Source organism: Nannobrachium achirus (assembly GCF_963921795.1).
Source record: "Nannobrachium achirus genome assembly, chromosome: 1".
In the NCBI taxonomy this organism is placed as follows: domain Eukaryota; kingdom Metazoa; phylum Chordata; class Actinopteri; order Myctophiformes; family Myctophidae; genus Nannobrachium; species Nannobrachium achirus.
The window spans coordinates 40,532,640-40,548,641 of record NC_137810.1 but is presented as its reverse complement, the minus strand read 5'-3'; the positions used below and the strand labels follow the sequence as shown (position 1 = coordinate 40,548,641).

At 41.8% G+C, this 16,002-nt stretch overlaps 1 protein-coding gene across 2 annotated transcripts in view; it reads right to left on the bottom strand.

Moving 5' to 3' along the window:
• The window catches only part of rubcn (rubicon autophagy regulator), a 54,697-nt gene extending 39,224 nt beyond the window's left edge, over positions 1-15,473 (bottom strand). For both annotated transcript variants that reach the window (XM_080736600.1, XM_080736601.1), the window contains exons 1-3: positions 15,266-15,473; positions 8,452-8,605; positions 4,812-4,895 (exon numbers count right to left, since the gene is read on the bottom strand). In XM_080736600.1, coding sequence (XP_080592726.1) covers positions 4,812-4,895; positions 8,452-8,605; positions 15,266-15,303 — 276 coding nt within the window. In that variant the 5' untranslated portion in view covers positions 15,304-15,473. The remainder of the gene's footprint in view (positions 1-4,811; positions 4,896-8,451; positions 8,606-15,265) is intronic.
• Between the last annotated feature and the right edge of the window lie 529 nt (positions 15,474-16,002).

The following is a 16,002-nucleotide window of genomic DNA, read 5'->3' as shown; positions in this document are numbered from 1 at the left end:
CAGAGAAGCTCCACCAGTGGTGTGAGGAGCACTACCTCCAGCTGAATGTGAAGAAGACTAAAGAGCTTCTCATAAGCCCCCGGAGGAAGGATGATGACCTCGACCCTGTTCCTCAGCTGACACTGGGTGGAGAGCTGGTGGAGAGGGTCAGCAGCTACAAATATCTTGGGACCACTATTGACAGTGGGTTGACTTTTAATGACAGCACACAGGCCATCTTTGCAAAGTGTCAGCAGCGGACCTACCTCCTACGGAGGCTGAGATATATGGATGTTGCCCCCTCCCCCCCATCCTTCGCAGCTTTTACATCTGCCATATAGAGAGCCTCCTTACCTTCTCCTTCCTGGCCTGGTACGGGGGTCTCTCAGAGGCCAACCTCAGTGGGGTCTAAGCTCTGTGGGATGCAGTGCTCTGCCCTTCAGCATCTCTATGACCAGAGGACAGTGAAAAAAGCAGCAAAGACCGCGAGAGACCCAACTCATAATCTCAACACCTGATTCAAGATCCTGCCCTCGGGTAGGAGATATGACGCCTCTACACTCAAGAGGGCAAAGGCCAGTGCCAGTTTCCAGTGTTCCACAGTGTGGATGGAGGACTTTGCTTTCTTTTAAATACCTTTTAATATTTAGAATTATTTTATACTTTTTATAGAACTGAAGTACTTTGCTGGGTGTTTTATTATATTGTATATTTATGTATTGTCTTGATATGCACTGACCCGAGCAAAACAAATTTCCCTTGTGGATAATAAAGATATCTAATCTAATCTAATCCCTTGCCAAAATGTTGTCCATCTTTGAATCATTAGGCATTTACCCCCCTGCCCGACAAGGTGGCATGACAAGGTTGGTTCCATTGGAATGTCTAGAATCAAATCTTGGCATGAAATGGTATTTTGGCATGACATGTCATGCCAAAATATAACCAAATAGGGTAATTTGTCTATGCATATCATTTAATTAAGACATCATGTATATTTGAGTTAGGGTTAGGGTTACTGTAGGCAAAATTAAACCCTGGCTCTAAACCACCTAAAGCATTCATATTAACAATTTGAAAATAAATAAATAAAATAAACTTCATTTGTATTGGTAAATGTCCTCTGGCACCATTCTGCCTATTGAATTGCCTGTATTTTAGCATTTATTTGAGTATTGATGATCCATAAATATACATATTATGTCACCAGCCATCTCCCTCAATGCCTCATGCCAAAATGAAACAGACAAATTGGATATTTGTCTCAGAATAATGTATAGATAAGACCTTATGTAGATTTTACATTCTCTTTTTTGCATTTTCGAAAATTCACTATAGCAAACACTATGCCAGAATAAACATACATGTGTCAATATTTCAAGTGGGGAACATCAACATTTGTTTACTACACATCTTGAAGATTGTAAAAATGCAAATGTTTGAAAAAATATATCAATAGGGTGCATGGGGGAGGAGTTGTTGTGATCCATTTTAGGCGAATTTTAACTTTTTTTCTGTTTATGTGGGTTTTAATGCACTAAACATGATGGAACCATGGCAAATCTTCATATCAATCAATTCATCTCGCAAAAACGTACATAAAATGGGGTGAATGGTTTCTGTCGGATGTATAGTTCACAAGCTATGTTGATTTAAAGTTTGTATTTTTCACAGCGAAAATCCAGGAAGGACACAACATATGGTTAAAAAAAACATATATCGGACACGAATTGGCTCTGGGAACATCAAAATTCATTTACTAGACACCTTAAGGATTCTAAAAAGGTAGGTTAGAAAAATATATCTTTCGGGTGCGTGGGCCCTATAGCCTCCTACCAGACTAGTCAGTTTACAGAGAATTAAACCAATGAAGTCAACGTCAGGGAGATTTACTTGGAAGTTAAAATGGATATTGCCCAGAGCAGGGGTCTTCAAAAGGGGGTCCGGGACCTCTAGGGGGTCCTTGAGTTACTACATCCAAATCTTTGTGCGACAGGAACAACATGAGGGTATCAAATACTGATGATGTAGGTTTTCCAAGGGTTTTCCAATGGTATCAAACACTGATATTTGACACCCTCACCTTTGACGCTCTCTAAGGGTTTTCCCATAGTATCAAATACTGATATTTTACCCATGTGGGTCTACATCATCATCCTGTACTTAGCGTGCTACTCGAACCAATAGTGTTTCTACGGTGAGCACCACTCACTTCACACCGGTGTGATTTATTTGTGTGCTGAAAATAGCCGATCTACAAGCTCACAACTTGTCTTTTAGTCCTAGTGGATCTATCTCCACTAGTCACTCCCTAACATTTTAGTCAAGTTTTTATTATTGACGATATTGTTAATATATTTAGTCTTAGTTTGAGTCATCATAGCTTAGTTTTTATTTAGTTTTCATCAGTGAAAAAAGGCAGTCGACACGACATCAACACTTATGTGAAGACCCTGACATTGTTGCACAATCCCATCCAGCCTGATTTATACATAGTCGCATGCTGGTGTTGCATGCTGTAAACAGCAGACATGCAAGCTCACAACGCATCACAAATGTGACGTGAGCCGATCTACAAGCTCACGACCTGTTGTTGTTGACACTGCCTGGTGCACAACAAGTATAAATCAAGCCGAACATTCCGCAGAGGAAGAGTGGATTCCAAGGATCAAAGGTCATTGACCCTCACAACAGCAGCATAGGTGAAGGAGATGAAGGCCTCAGAGGATTGTGCAGGGTTCCCACACATCTTTACCAATTAATTTCCAAAACTTTTCCAAAACGTTTCCAGAATATTTAACCCGATTTCCAGGACTACCGGTATATAACAATAATTCAGCTCAATAACGAGTGGCTTATTCCTATGCGCAATGCCCAAAGACAGGTAGTGTATGCCAGTGGTTCTCAACCTTTTCAGGCCGTGACCCCCGAAATAATCATATTTGAAGAGAGTTGAGGAATTTTGTATAACACGGTTTTATTGTGAAAATGAGCCATGCTCACAACGCCTCGCGTTGCGAGGCGTTGTGAGCATGTAGATCTGCTATTTTCACAATTTCTGCCTCTAATATTTGACAATTTCGCCAATGTTTAATTTGTCATTTCAGAGGTATTAACAAAATCAATAACCCTTGATCAATTCCAAAACTTTTCCAGTACTGGAAAAATATTTTTCTAATTTCAAAATATTTCCAGGAATTTCATGACCGTGGGAACCCTGATTGTGGTGCTACTGTGAGAAGGAGGTCATGGCAGGAGGAACGGATAGTCTGATTGGCATAGAACTAATTGTCCTGAAGCCGCCTCTGGAGAGTCGGCCTCCAAATGTGATTTTATGGGGGGTTTTTTTGCATCATTTATTTCACGTGTTTTTGTCTAATATTTGTTTATACTCCATGGACTTCCTGTGTGTCACTATAGAGGAACAGGGACATGCAGAGAATGCTAGAGAGGCAGAGGCTGACATTTCTAAAAGGGCCTTTTGGTGAAAATATCGAAAATAGCAGACCTCCAAGCTCACAACGCGTCGCAGTGCTTGATACACACTGAACTAAGCATTATCAAGTCAATACTGGAGATGTGGCGTAACGGCATGGATTTCTACACAGAAAGGGCAATTCTTTCAACATAAGATGCTGCATTCCAGTTCAGGAGAGTTTGGATATAGTCTAGTAAATCTAGGGAAAAAATACACTCAGGTTGGACAAAATTGTATTATTTAGTTTTTCAACTGATTCTGTTAGGAAATTAGGTCTACTAGCCAGGATAAAAAATCTACCATGATCTGCTCACTGTAAATACCCACAGTGGCCAAATCAAGTTGGGCTCCCATCGACTTTCTATACAGGAGGAAAATACCCAGAAAGAAAATCAGCTTTAAGTAGGATGTGAGGGGTCTAACTAGGGGTTTGTCATGATGCTGAATCCATTGCAAGCATTTGTTTTGCACAAAAAACATTCCTTAGGCTAAAAATGGCCCCAGAAAATGATGGTTTAGTGATGAAAAGTGATGAGTCATCAAAAAAATCATCTTTTGTTGGCGTTTTCTGGGGCCAATGAATGTTTTTTGTGCAAAAAATTTGAAGTGGCATTTCTTCCTCTACCTAGTGGGAACGTGCCCGCCCAATTTCACCAAGGTTGCACGCTGTGTTCATGATTTGAGGCATTTTGTTCAAAACGGAGCAATCCTGCAAACTTTGGAAGCCAATTGTAGCCAATCAGGATGGAATATGGAAAATCATGGACGTATCCATGATGATCACATGACTGTAGAGATACTGTCTACCAATTTGTAGGATTTTTGGACAAAATCTGTAGGAGCAGTGTACAGAAATGTGTTTTGCAAACATCGGCCTCATGGTGGCGCTAGAACAGGGCCATTTGAAAAATGTGGGGCAGAGGTTCTGAATTGGCATCCAGGGAGTGTGTGTGCTCAGTTTGGCAGCGATCGGGCCAACGGCACCGGGGATTAGCTGTACACAAACTCGGAGGACGGACGGACGCACGGACGGATGCACGGACGGACGGACGGACAGGGGCGAAAACATACTCTCCCCCTGCCTTCGGCTGGTGGAGACAATAATACAATTTTGTCCAACCTCTGCCTTAATTTTATCGGACTAATAAGGCAATTCTCTTGAATGCTGCCTTCAGGTATGGGCATGGAAAGAGGGCATTTGCATTTCTTTCACCATAGTAAAAACTGCATTTGTGGTCAGGAGAGGGCACTTTTTACAGAGGGATAAAGGGCAGGGGCTCAAGCCCCCTTTGACGTCTATGTGTGCACGTGCCTGTGGAGGAATAAAGTTTGAGTTGAATTGTCACTTCCGTACCGGTTCCACGATGGCCGCCAGGTGAGGGCCGAAGGTCCGGACACACCACACAAACGCCCAGTAGTCTCTGTGTCTGTAGTACACCTGTAAAAACACAGTATACTCTTATAGTCTCTGACTGTGTGTTTTGTAGTACACCTGTAAACACAGAGATTTGAAAAATAGCAGATCTACAAGCTTGCGAGGCTGGGCTTTGAGCTTGTATATCAGCTATTTCTTCAGAGTTAAAGCATGAAATAATGGTTAAAGTGGTTAAAATCTAGAGTGACACGATTAAAGAGGTCAAATACACATGCGGACAATAGAGAAGACAACTACAATAGACACAACAACAGACTATTATACAGTGCTTTGTGTTAAGTTCCCATTATTCACCATCCGGTTCCTTTATCATAGGTGAACTGATAGCCTAGATACAATACCTGAAGAGATTTTTTTAAACAAATGCCTCTTGTCATCATTACTAGGGTTAACATGGAAATCGGTTCTATCACATTTGGAACTGTTTCCAGGAACTGGGGCGGGTGATGGGATCATTGGATAGATAGATACCTTGATTATCACAAGGGGGAAATTCAGTCACCCAGAGGAGGCACAGTAGTTAAGGTTACAGGACAGTAAGAAAAAAGAAAAAGGACTGTTGTGTACAGCCGAGCGACACAAACAAACAAGAAAGAAGACTCAACAATACAGGAGAATCAACCATACAGAGCAATTAAGTTAAAAAATATATATAAAGTGTCGAGAACAGTTTAAAATAAAATACACAACACAACAAGAAATAGTAGTACTTAACGTTTCTATAATGGATTGCAATTTTAAGGGACTTTTCTAAGCATATTGCAAACTCATATCAAAGAACTTATAATGGTCCATTCATTCAAACATTAGGAACTACTTATCAACGCAGTGCCAAAAGATATACACATATATAAAGTATACATAAGTGTCTGCACCAAGACGATAATAATAATGCTTAGCCTAAATAAAAGAAAAGTGCAGAGACAAAAAAAATCACACCCGTGTGAACTGAGCGGTGGAGTCTGTGCGCGCGCGCGTGTGTGTGTGTGTGTGTGTGTGTGTGTGTGTGTGTGTGTGTGTGTGTGTGTGTGTGTGTGTGTGTGTGTGTGTGTGCATGCGTGCGTGCGTGCGTGCGTGCGTGTGTGTGAGTGTGAGTGTGCCTTGCCTGTTCTGGCCTGGCCTGAACAACAGCGCCCCTCCCTTAACATGTGTGGTCAGAAAAGGTACTACACCACAGGCTTGAGGCTACATACAGACCCACCCACCCACATACATACATACATACATACATACATACAAACAAACATACATACATACCTACACACACGGCCACGCTATGGAGACGGTGTGACCACCGCTCAAAAAGTGTCCAAAAGTCAGTGAAAAAAAAAATCAGACTGGAATCAGACTGTTATCAGATAGACCACGTGACCTACTGTATAATACTATGATAATTTCGGGGTGTGTCAGCGGAACTTTAAGGAAAAGTATCGATACTGCAAAGTAGAAACACAAGTAAAAGTATGGAATTCAATTTGTTTTTGTAAAAGTACAAATGTATTTGGCATCAAAATTTACTAGGTAGCAAAAGTAAAAGGACGCATAATGCAGAATGTCCTATTTCAAGTTTTCAAATGTATAAAAATCTTTTGAAAATAACAGATCTACACGCTTCACAATGCGTCACACATTGCGTATTGTGAGCTTGCAGATCGTCTATTTTTAAAAGGCCAAAATGTATATAGCATTGAAGTGGTTAATGTGTACGTTTTGTGATAATGATCAAAATCTACAAACTAACTAATAACTAAAGTTCTCAAATAAATGTAGTGGAGTAAAGGTACAATATTTGGATCCGAGATGTAGTGGGGTAGAAGTTAAAGTATTGGAAATTGGAAAAATTCAAGTAAAGAACAAATACCTCACAACTGTATTTAAGTACAGTACTTAACTAATCTTCCTAGTTAGATTACACCACTGATGTCTTCTACACAAGTACAATAAAAGTGGTTCTCGAAACCTATTCATCAAGTACATACTGCCACTACATTCAGGATGTGCACAATACTGTTGCACTTTGTACTGTACAGCCTACCTATTAGTGTGTTGATGTGTACCATGTGTAGTACCCACTGTTGTCAGTGTGTTGTAAAGTTTCACAATTACTTTCCTTCCCAGATCAACTTTTCTTTTTCATTCTAATTCCACCACCACCACCCTAGTAGCTGTGTGGCAACAAGCAGGAACTTTAACTCGATTTTGCAACCGCAATAAATCAGTCCAGTGTGATTGATGGCCCTTCAACTCTGCTTTTTTATAGGGATGTTCGATATGTTCGGACACGGACACGGACAGTCGGAAACACACACAAACACACGCACGGATACACGCATGCCCTCTGACTGAGTCTGCAGTGCTCTAACCTGAAAGTCTAGGATTACTGTGTGATTATAGTAAGCTCATTTCATTTCATTACACACACACACACACACACACACACACACACACACACACACACACACACACACACACACACACACACACACACACACACACACACACACACACACACACACACACACACACACACACACACACACACACACACCACACTTTTAAACCAATATCGTCCAATATTACATTTTTATGCTAATCTCGGCCGATAATATCGGGAGGCTGATAACATCAGGCATCCTTCCTTATTTAATTATCTCCTAGCCTGATAACAGATCAAACTGATCGGTTATGAGGATAGTGGATACATTGAAATCTATAGTACCATCACCAGGAGTTATCGACAAGTTTTGGTCGTGTCTGGTTTGACCATGGTATCAGCAAGCTAATAATCATCTTGTAAATACATTTTTTATGTTTTTTTTATTTTTTTTAACATTTCAACAACACAAATCTTGTATGGGAGGGGGGGTCCCTCCCTGGCACAAAGTATTTTCAGATGAGGGTCTGTGGCCAGATACATTAAATGGCAACTTAGTTTTTTACAACAAGGGTTCATATTTTTGTAATTAGTGAAAAGAAAAGATGAGATTTAAAATGTTGTCATTTACTGCTTTCTATCATTTTTGCGATTTTAGCCATTTTGATTTCAGTGGCTGGGGGCATGCATACAATTGGCTAAATATGTCTTTTTAGACAAAATAAGCTGGCAATTTCTAGGCACCATAAGTCACATCTGCCCATGAAAGATTGCAGTGCGTCTTGGGAATGGGCTTATTGTGTCTAAAATGCATGCCCAACTACTTTTCTTTTCTCTAATTACAATCTAAAATATGAATCCTTGTTATAAAAAAAGAAGTTTTTCTTTAATCAATTTGGGGGTCGATGACATGAAAAAGTTTGAGAACTAACGTCATCATAGACAAATAAACAAATCGTTTCTGTCGGGTGGAAACCTCATTATGTCCTAAACTGTTACTTTTCAATATTCAAATAAATAAATAAAATTGCAACACACAACATACTTTTGTGTGACTCTGTACTGTAGTACGATCAAGTAGGCAGTAGGGCATTCATTTACGAAAAGAACACATTGAAACATGGAGGCAAGAGGTTTCTGCTCGACAGGGACGATACAAAAACAAAGTAAGTGTGGGTGTGGGACCTGCTCATTCTTGAGTCCGTGGCTGAGGATGTTGTTCATGTCCTTGTGCAGCCTCTGCAGCCCCCCGTAGCGAGACCACACGTTGGGGTTGTTGGATGACACCAGACCCTCCACCGTGGTCTTCAGGCTGGACAGCAGCTTCCAGTGTTCACGCCTGGGGAGCACAGCCACACACAGAGGGAGCAGGTATGAATAATAATAATACATTTTATTTACACACACTTTACATTTTGGCACAATCACAATAAGTGCTGCAGGGTTTAAAACATCGGCAACAACATAAGACCCTTGAAAAATAGAGACCCTTCTTGGGGTAAATAGTAAATTAAAAACAAATGAAGGCATAGGGTAAAAGACTAAGCAAGAGCTTTGTTAAAAACAACGTTTTTGCTTTCAGAGGGAGAGAGAGGAGGAGGAGGACAGATGGAAGGATGGAGGAGGTGTTGGGGAAGAGTAGACCAAGCACCTATTCAGTAAAATCACACCCGTGTGAACTGAGCGGTGGTTTACCCCCCCCTCCCCCCCCCTGTGTGTGTGTGTGTGTGTGTGTGTGTGTGTGTGTGTGTGTGTGTGTGTGTGTGTGTGTGTGTGTGTGTGTGTGTGTGTGTGTGTGTGTGTGTGTGTGTGTGTGTGCGTGCGTGCGTGTGTGTGTGTGTGCCTGGTCTGGCCTGGCCTGAACAACAGCGCCCCTCCCTTAACATGTGTGGTCATAAAAGGTACTGCAGGCCTGCAGGCTACATACAGACACACACACACGGACGGACGGACGGACGCATACACACACGGCCACGTATAGGAGACGGTGTAACCACCGCTCAAAAACTTTATAAAAAACTAAAACTACGTTTTGGGGGCCAGGAGGGCAAAGAGTCTAGGATGAGTGGATCCTTGTCCTGGTGTTTTTCTTTTAGCGAGGGTTCAGTCAGCATCCCTGTGTTATCTGATCTGAGTGACTAGCCTACTTACTGTACTTACTTACAGTAGTGAGGACTACTGAGAAGCTGATTAAAATAGATGGCACTCAGTTTGACAGCTCTAATTCAAAAACAAAACATCCTAAGAGATCCCACCACCATCCTATTACACCTACTGGTAGCAGCACCTGCTTTAAGTAAATATTGTTGACATTGGTGAGATCTGAGGCTGATTTAAAAGAAATCCACCTAGTTTTCTAAAAACATTTTTATTCAAGAAGATAATAGACAGACACAGATGCTGTCCCAGACTGAAAGGTATAAAGACGTATCTGTTAGTCAGGTCTAAATGGCACTCTGTGACAGGAAAACAGTGACAGCTAAGCATACACCGACCACAGAGTGCAGCAGTCCTCATGTTCTGGGGTCATTTAGTCAGAGTAAAAGTGCTGACCATTAGCAGTGCTAACACTCAGAGCTACTGTGTACCCGCATACACACTGTCCCATTGCCTGGAAACACTGTGTCATCTTAGACCAGGGGACACAAACCACCAATCATTCCCCATGACTGGACATCACAACGATGTCATGGAAGAGTGACTGAGACCTAGTTTACTATGTTATGGGGGACAGGGTCACAGGGGCAGGTACTGTAGGTATCATATGGTCGCTGTCAGGCAGTTTTTTTGTCGCTTTGTGTCACACAAAAGCATCACAAGTAGCAGATCTGCAGGCTGGAAACGCTTCGGGAAGCGACACGTTTTGAGCTTGTAGATCTGTTACATTTGAATTTAAATCCTGAAAAGTATCAGTTTTGGACATATGAGGTTACCACCCGATACAGACGATATCAGGAAAATAGGCTAACGAGAGAGAAAGGTATAATACAAGGAAAGAAACCTGATGACGACAATGTTCAAAAACTATATTTTGGACACAGCAGCACTTGGATGGAATGCAGCTGCTTTGGGAATATCCAATACCCAACCTGACATGAGTCGATGTCACTTTCCTCTCAGAGAAACACAAAGTGCAAAGCTTGCATCCAGGACTTCCTGTGTTTTTCCCCCTGGTCAGCAATGATGCGTAACCCAATGCTCAACTAAAACTGCGTAGGACAAAGACAGATACAGAAAACCAAACTAGTCTAATAGTCTTGTCAGCGTTGTATACTGGGGAATGTGTCATGATGATACAGTTTTTATGCCTTGGAGACTGACTGGTGGGAAATGCTGCTCCAATTTAAAAGGATCCCTGGTTAATAATTCTAATATGCCTTAATACATTATAATTGAAACAATAAAAATTTGATTTGTTTTTTTCCCTCAATAGGGCCCGCTCCTGTTGCGAGTTGATGATGTTATTTGTCCAATGTTATGGTACAGCCCTATGAAATGTATGGAATGCATGTGCTATACCAACTTAATACTTCCTATGGTTAATAAGTGCACCAAAGCTATAAATACTTCTTTATTTATAGCAGTATATTCAGCAGGAAAAAAAGGTTTGAAATATTTTTCAAAATTTCAAAATATTTCCAGGAATTTCACAACCGTGGGAACCCTAAAACCCTTGATTCCTGTTTAGTGGTTTGGTTTCATTACCACAGGGTGCACTCCTAGAGTCTCGGGAAGTTTTTGACTGTTCATTGACACCAAGGACTGCCCCAGAAAGAATGTATGGCACGGAATACAAAAAACTGCCTTTGCAATAATGAAGCCCAATTTATATTTCATCAGATCGTTGCTGTCAGGCAGAAACCTCCTATCTCCATAATTAAACTTGATGTGTTTAAATGAACGCCCTACTTGATCATAGTAGACTAAAGCATCACACAAAAGCAGATCGACAAGCTCGAGTGAGCTTGTGGATCTGCTACTAACCCTAATCCTGAAAAGAAACCGTTTTGGACATAAGAGGTCTCCACCCAACAGAGACGATATGCTGACCTCCATCGTGTAATTAGGCTCAACAACACAGACAGCGGGTCACATGTTTCGCAGGTATGCGACCACTGAGCTCATATCACAGCAGAGTGTCCACAAACTAACAAATAAACATTGTCACTTTCCACAGGGACTAGACATTCTGTTCTGTTCAGGACAGACAGACGGAGCATTTTGGGCAAACAGGCGCTGTTGGTCAGACAGTATCTCATGACTTAAAGGATGACTTCACCCATTTCAACCCATCTTCAATATGACATCGCTGGTAGGCTTCTGAACTATTCACAGTCCTCCGTTGAGAAACAGACAGAGGATAGGGATGGAAATCGGAATCGGCCAATATCAAAAATCGGCAGGTATGATATCAAACCGGCCGAATCGGTGACCGGCAGGTCACTGACATAAATACCGGTTTTATGCCAATTGTGTCTATGGCACTGACTGCACAGCATGATGCTCTGTTCCTGTGACTAAAGTAAACATTAGCAAGTAGCAGCCAGTCTACTTAGTGGCAGCCTACAGAATACAGATGGTGCTGATTGTGATTACCTTTGCAATGTAAGGATATATTCCATAATCCTGTGTCAATGTTGTCTCCAAAAAGAAGGGGGAAAAAAAGCATGTGTCACCTGCTTTCCTCCTGCCTAGTCCAGACGGTCATATTATTATTGGATATTGTCTGTGATTTTGGATATTGTACTATTGTGATTGATTTGGCATTAGTGTTCTTCTAGCTTATTGGTACTCAAATTGAAGTATGTCTTATTGCGACCGTAGGTCGCATTTACTATCAAACCCTGCACAAAGTGTCAGTCCGTCAGTCCGTCAGTCAGTCAGTCTGTCTGTCTGTCTGTCCGTCTGTCTGTCACACCTCACACGTCACACTATTGCCCTGCTCATATCTCCGCAACCGTTGCCCCGATCCATGCCAAATTTTGCACACACGCTCCTTGGCTGCCAAACTACAACCTCCAAGGACCCCCGGAGCTCCAGGGACCCCCAGGTCCCTGGGGGACCCCCAGATGTAAAAAAAGACCAAATGTGCAAAAATGACCAAATGACCACTCCAACATGGCTGCTCACGGGGAATTCCCGGGGACCACCGACTCCTGGTGCTCCAGAACGGATGCCAAAGTGGTGGCGCCCCCAGTGGAGGACCCCCTCCACTGCAGCTCACATAAAATGCCGTAACTCGGGCTAGGAGCGTCCGGGAGAGCCGGGGCCGGTACCTATTCGTCCGCCAAGGCAACGCGGAGACCCCACCCCTCATTTCTCACATGGCCCTCTTCTAGCGCCACCATGAGGCCGATTCTTGCAAAACACATTTTTGGACACTGCTCCTACAGATTTTGCCCTAAAATCACGCACATCGGTACACAGTATGTCTACACATTGCCCACACAACTAGGAACCAATGGCAGTTACAGCCCTCTTTGTGTGTACATGTGACCTACGGTCGCTTATCTCCCGATTAGGGAGTCTTACTGGTAGGCCTACTTGGACTGAAAAAAAGGGTATTGGAGCAACCATATTTTCTAGTTCTTAGCTAAAGAAATCGGTATCGGAAAAATCGGTTTTGGCAGGTCAGACCTTCATAAAACCGGTGGATCGTATCGGCCAAGAATTTTGCAATCGGTCCATCTCTAACAGAGGACCAAATTTATTTTACAAAGATAGGTTGAGAATGGGTTGAGAATGGGTGAAGTCTTCCCATAACCACTTTTAACCCTCCATACTTGATAAAAAAAAAAGTTTACCCGAGTTGCAACTGTACTTGGTACGCTCTTTTTTACTCTACACCAAACGCGCCACGACGCATTGTGAGCTTGTAGATCTGCTATTTTTTGGTGAACGTTCCCCTGCTGACCATAAAATAGTCTGTCTCACCGACAACCTGTGACAAGCGTGATTCAGTCGGGGATGATAGCAGGTGAATCTCAGGCAGATTGTGCCAGCACATGATTTGAGAGACGTGAACAGGAGATCACATGAACAGGAGATCAAATAGACAAATGAGAATATCATCCTAATATCAATTGTGGAATGCTTTCAAGGGCCAAAAAACTATTTGTTGGGGGGACAAAGTAAACCCAGCTATGATGAAAAGAAAACAGAAGTGAGTTAGTTTACATTGACATACTCCACCTATCACCAGAAACCTCACAAGACTTTTAACTTGAGGCAGTTAAACTAGGATTAACAACGATGTTAATATAGTTCATATCATCGTTAATATCGAGCGGAAACCTCCCAAGTCCATATTCAAACTTTTTACGTTTTCTTTTGTAAATTAATACCCTACAGTATATACTTGATCATACTACGACAGTGTCACACAAAAGCATCAAAAGTAGCAGATCCACAAGCTCGAAGCGCTGTGCATTTTGACTTTTGAGCTTGTAGATCTGCTTCTTCTGAATGTGAATCCTGAAAGGTTTCGGACGTATGAGGTTTCCACCCGACAGAGACGATATGTTTATACCCATCACAATATAACCCTTTACTGGAGACGGATCTTAAACATAAACAGCACCATCACGAGTTCAGCTACTGGTCTTGTGTGTGTGAACTTTCAGGGTAATGAGCAACATTCCACCATGTCTTTGAGATTAAGGATTAACTTTACAACTTTCTCTCTCTCTCTGTGTGTGTGTGTGTGTGTGTGTGTGTGTGTGTGTGTGTGTGTGTGTGTGTGTGTGTGTGTGTGTGTGTGTAATTATTTCCATTATCTCATCAGTTACTAATCATATAATAGAAAGATAATCTTATCTATGTGTTGAGTCATTGCTTGTCTGTCTGTGTGCAGTCTGTGCACGCCGTATGACTTTCACATTATTTGTAGCAGCAGCATGACAAACCATGGGATTCTAATTTACACACTCAAAAGTATCCAAATGTCATCATCATGACGTTTCAATGTTTGTTTACATAGCCAACAAATCAGCAGATTTTGCCATTGCTTGCTCATATATATGCTATGCCACCATATTTGTAAATACAACTAACTCGTTTGGCCTTCAATACTGTACAACAACATACCGTAAAATAATTCTCACAAATGTCTGAGAAAGTATACTTAGAAGTTGCTGGCTATTACTTGTCCTATGCCTCCCATGAAAATACATGTTTTTGCAATAAGTTGCAAGCTGTGTTTTTTAAAAGGTGCATGTTGGAACAAATGTGACACATTTGTCAATGTCTACATGACGACGGTTTACTTTCATTAACGTTTATGTCAATTATTTAGCTCAGGTTTGCTATCTGAAACCCCACTATTATGCTAACTACCTAGCTAGTCTTGTCATTTATTTAAGAACATGTTCTTATGGAATGCTCTGGTAAAGCATTCGTCCATGGACATTTACCGGGTGTTTGTTTTGTTAGAGTCGCTTGTTAAACAGATCTAGTGACAACCTTATTAACTTCAGCTGTAGCCATAGCTTAGCAGCTCAAGGCAAGCCCATTGCAACTGTCACACAGGACATTAATGAGCTATCGAATTGTGTGACTCTAGAGGTCACTGTTGGCACACATCACGCTTGATTCATGCATAATACTGCATTCCTGTACTAACCCAGTACAGGACAAACAAAGCGCAATGGCTTGTTTGGGGTGGAGTAATGGAGTCAAAGTACAATATTTGGATCCGACACCAAGATATAGTGGTGTAAAAGTAAAAGTGCTGGACTGGAAATAGTCAAGTAAAGTACAAATACGTCAACATTGTACTTATAAATCTATTACTTTACACCATTGTCTACTACATCTAGATCGTCTTGAATTGATGTGATACCCTACTGGCTGCCTTTTTCCAACAGCGAATTTGCCTGAGAGAACTGCGAGTCACAACAATCGATAGGTCACAGACGCTGGTGTACCGCCGCTAGCCAGGAAGGCCCTCTCAGCAAAGAGATTCTCTCAGTATCCCCCGGCTCTCTGTTGTCACTCTCACCTGCGTTCGTCGGCTTCTGCCTCGGCTGTGATCTCCATGGATGTGTCCTTCCTTCCTTCGGGGGGAACCGAACAACGTCGCCAGCTATCAGCTTCCCCCCCTGAAGATATCCAATTAGCGTCAGGATGATGAGGATGGACTGGTCCAAACTAAAGAAATGAGATCCATGGACTCTCTCACTGTAACGCCGACATGATATGTTTCGTATCTGTCAGATTTCAAAACAGTGGAGGAGCCGAGGAGGAGGGGTGTGTGTGTGTGTGTGGGGGGGGGGGGGAGACTAGGCATGGCAGTGGGCGTGGTTTGCTGGTGCCACAAAAAAATCTCCCATTCATGTTCCCCATACTTTTTTTAAATATATTATTTATTTACAGTTTCCAAATATACAGAACATGTATGACTTGAGTTTATATTGATATACTTATAACATTCAAACAACAATAGAGCATACAAACTGGGCAATATTATGGTAGAGGGATATGTCAAGGGTCAGTGACACAAAGCCCAGAACCACTATCCAAAGGGTGGCGCTCTTTGAACAGATATAACTCATGCCGAACAACTTTAGTGTTTTGACCTCAGACAATAGATCTCTCACTATTTGAATTATAATATCATATTGCAAAAAGGCCCTCTACCAATTCACAAACATTCAAACATTGGCCAAAGGGTGGCGCAATAGCACACAATTAAATATCCAAACTTTGAACAGGTATTAACTCATGCCCTGTTAGACT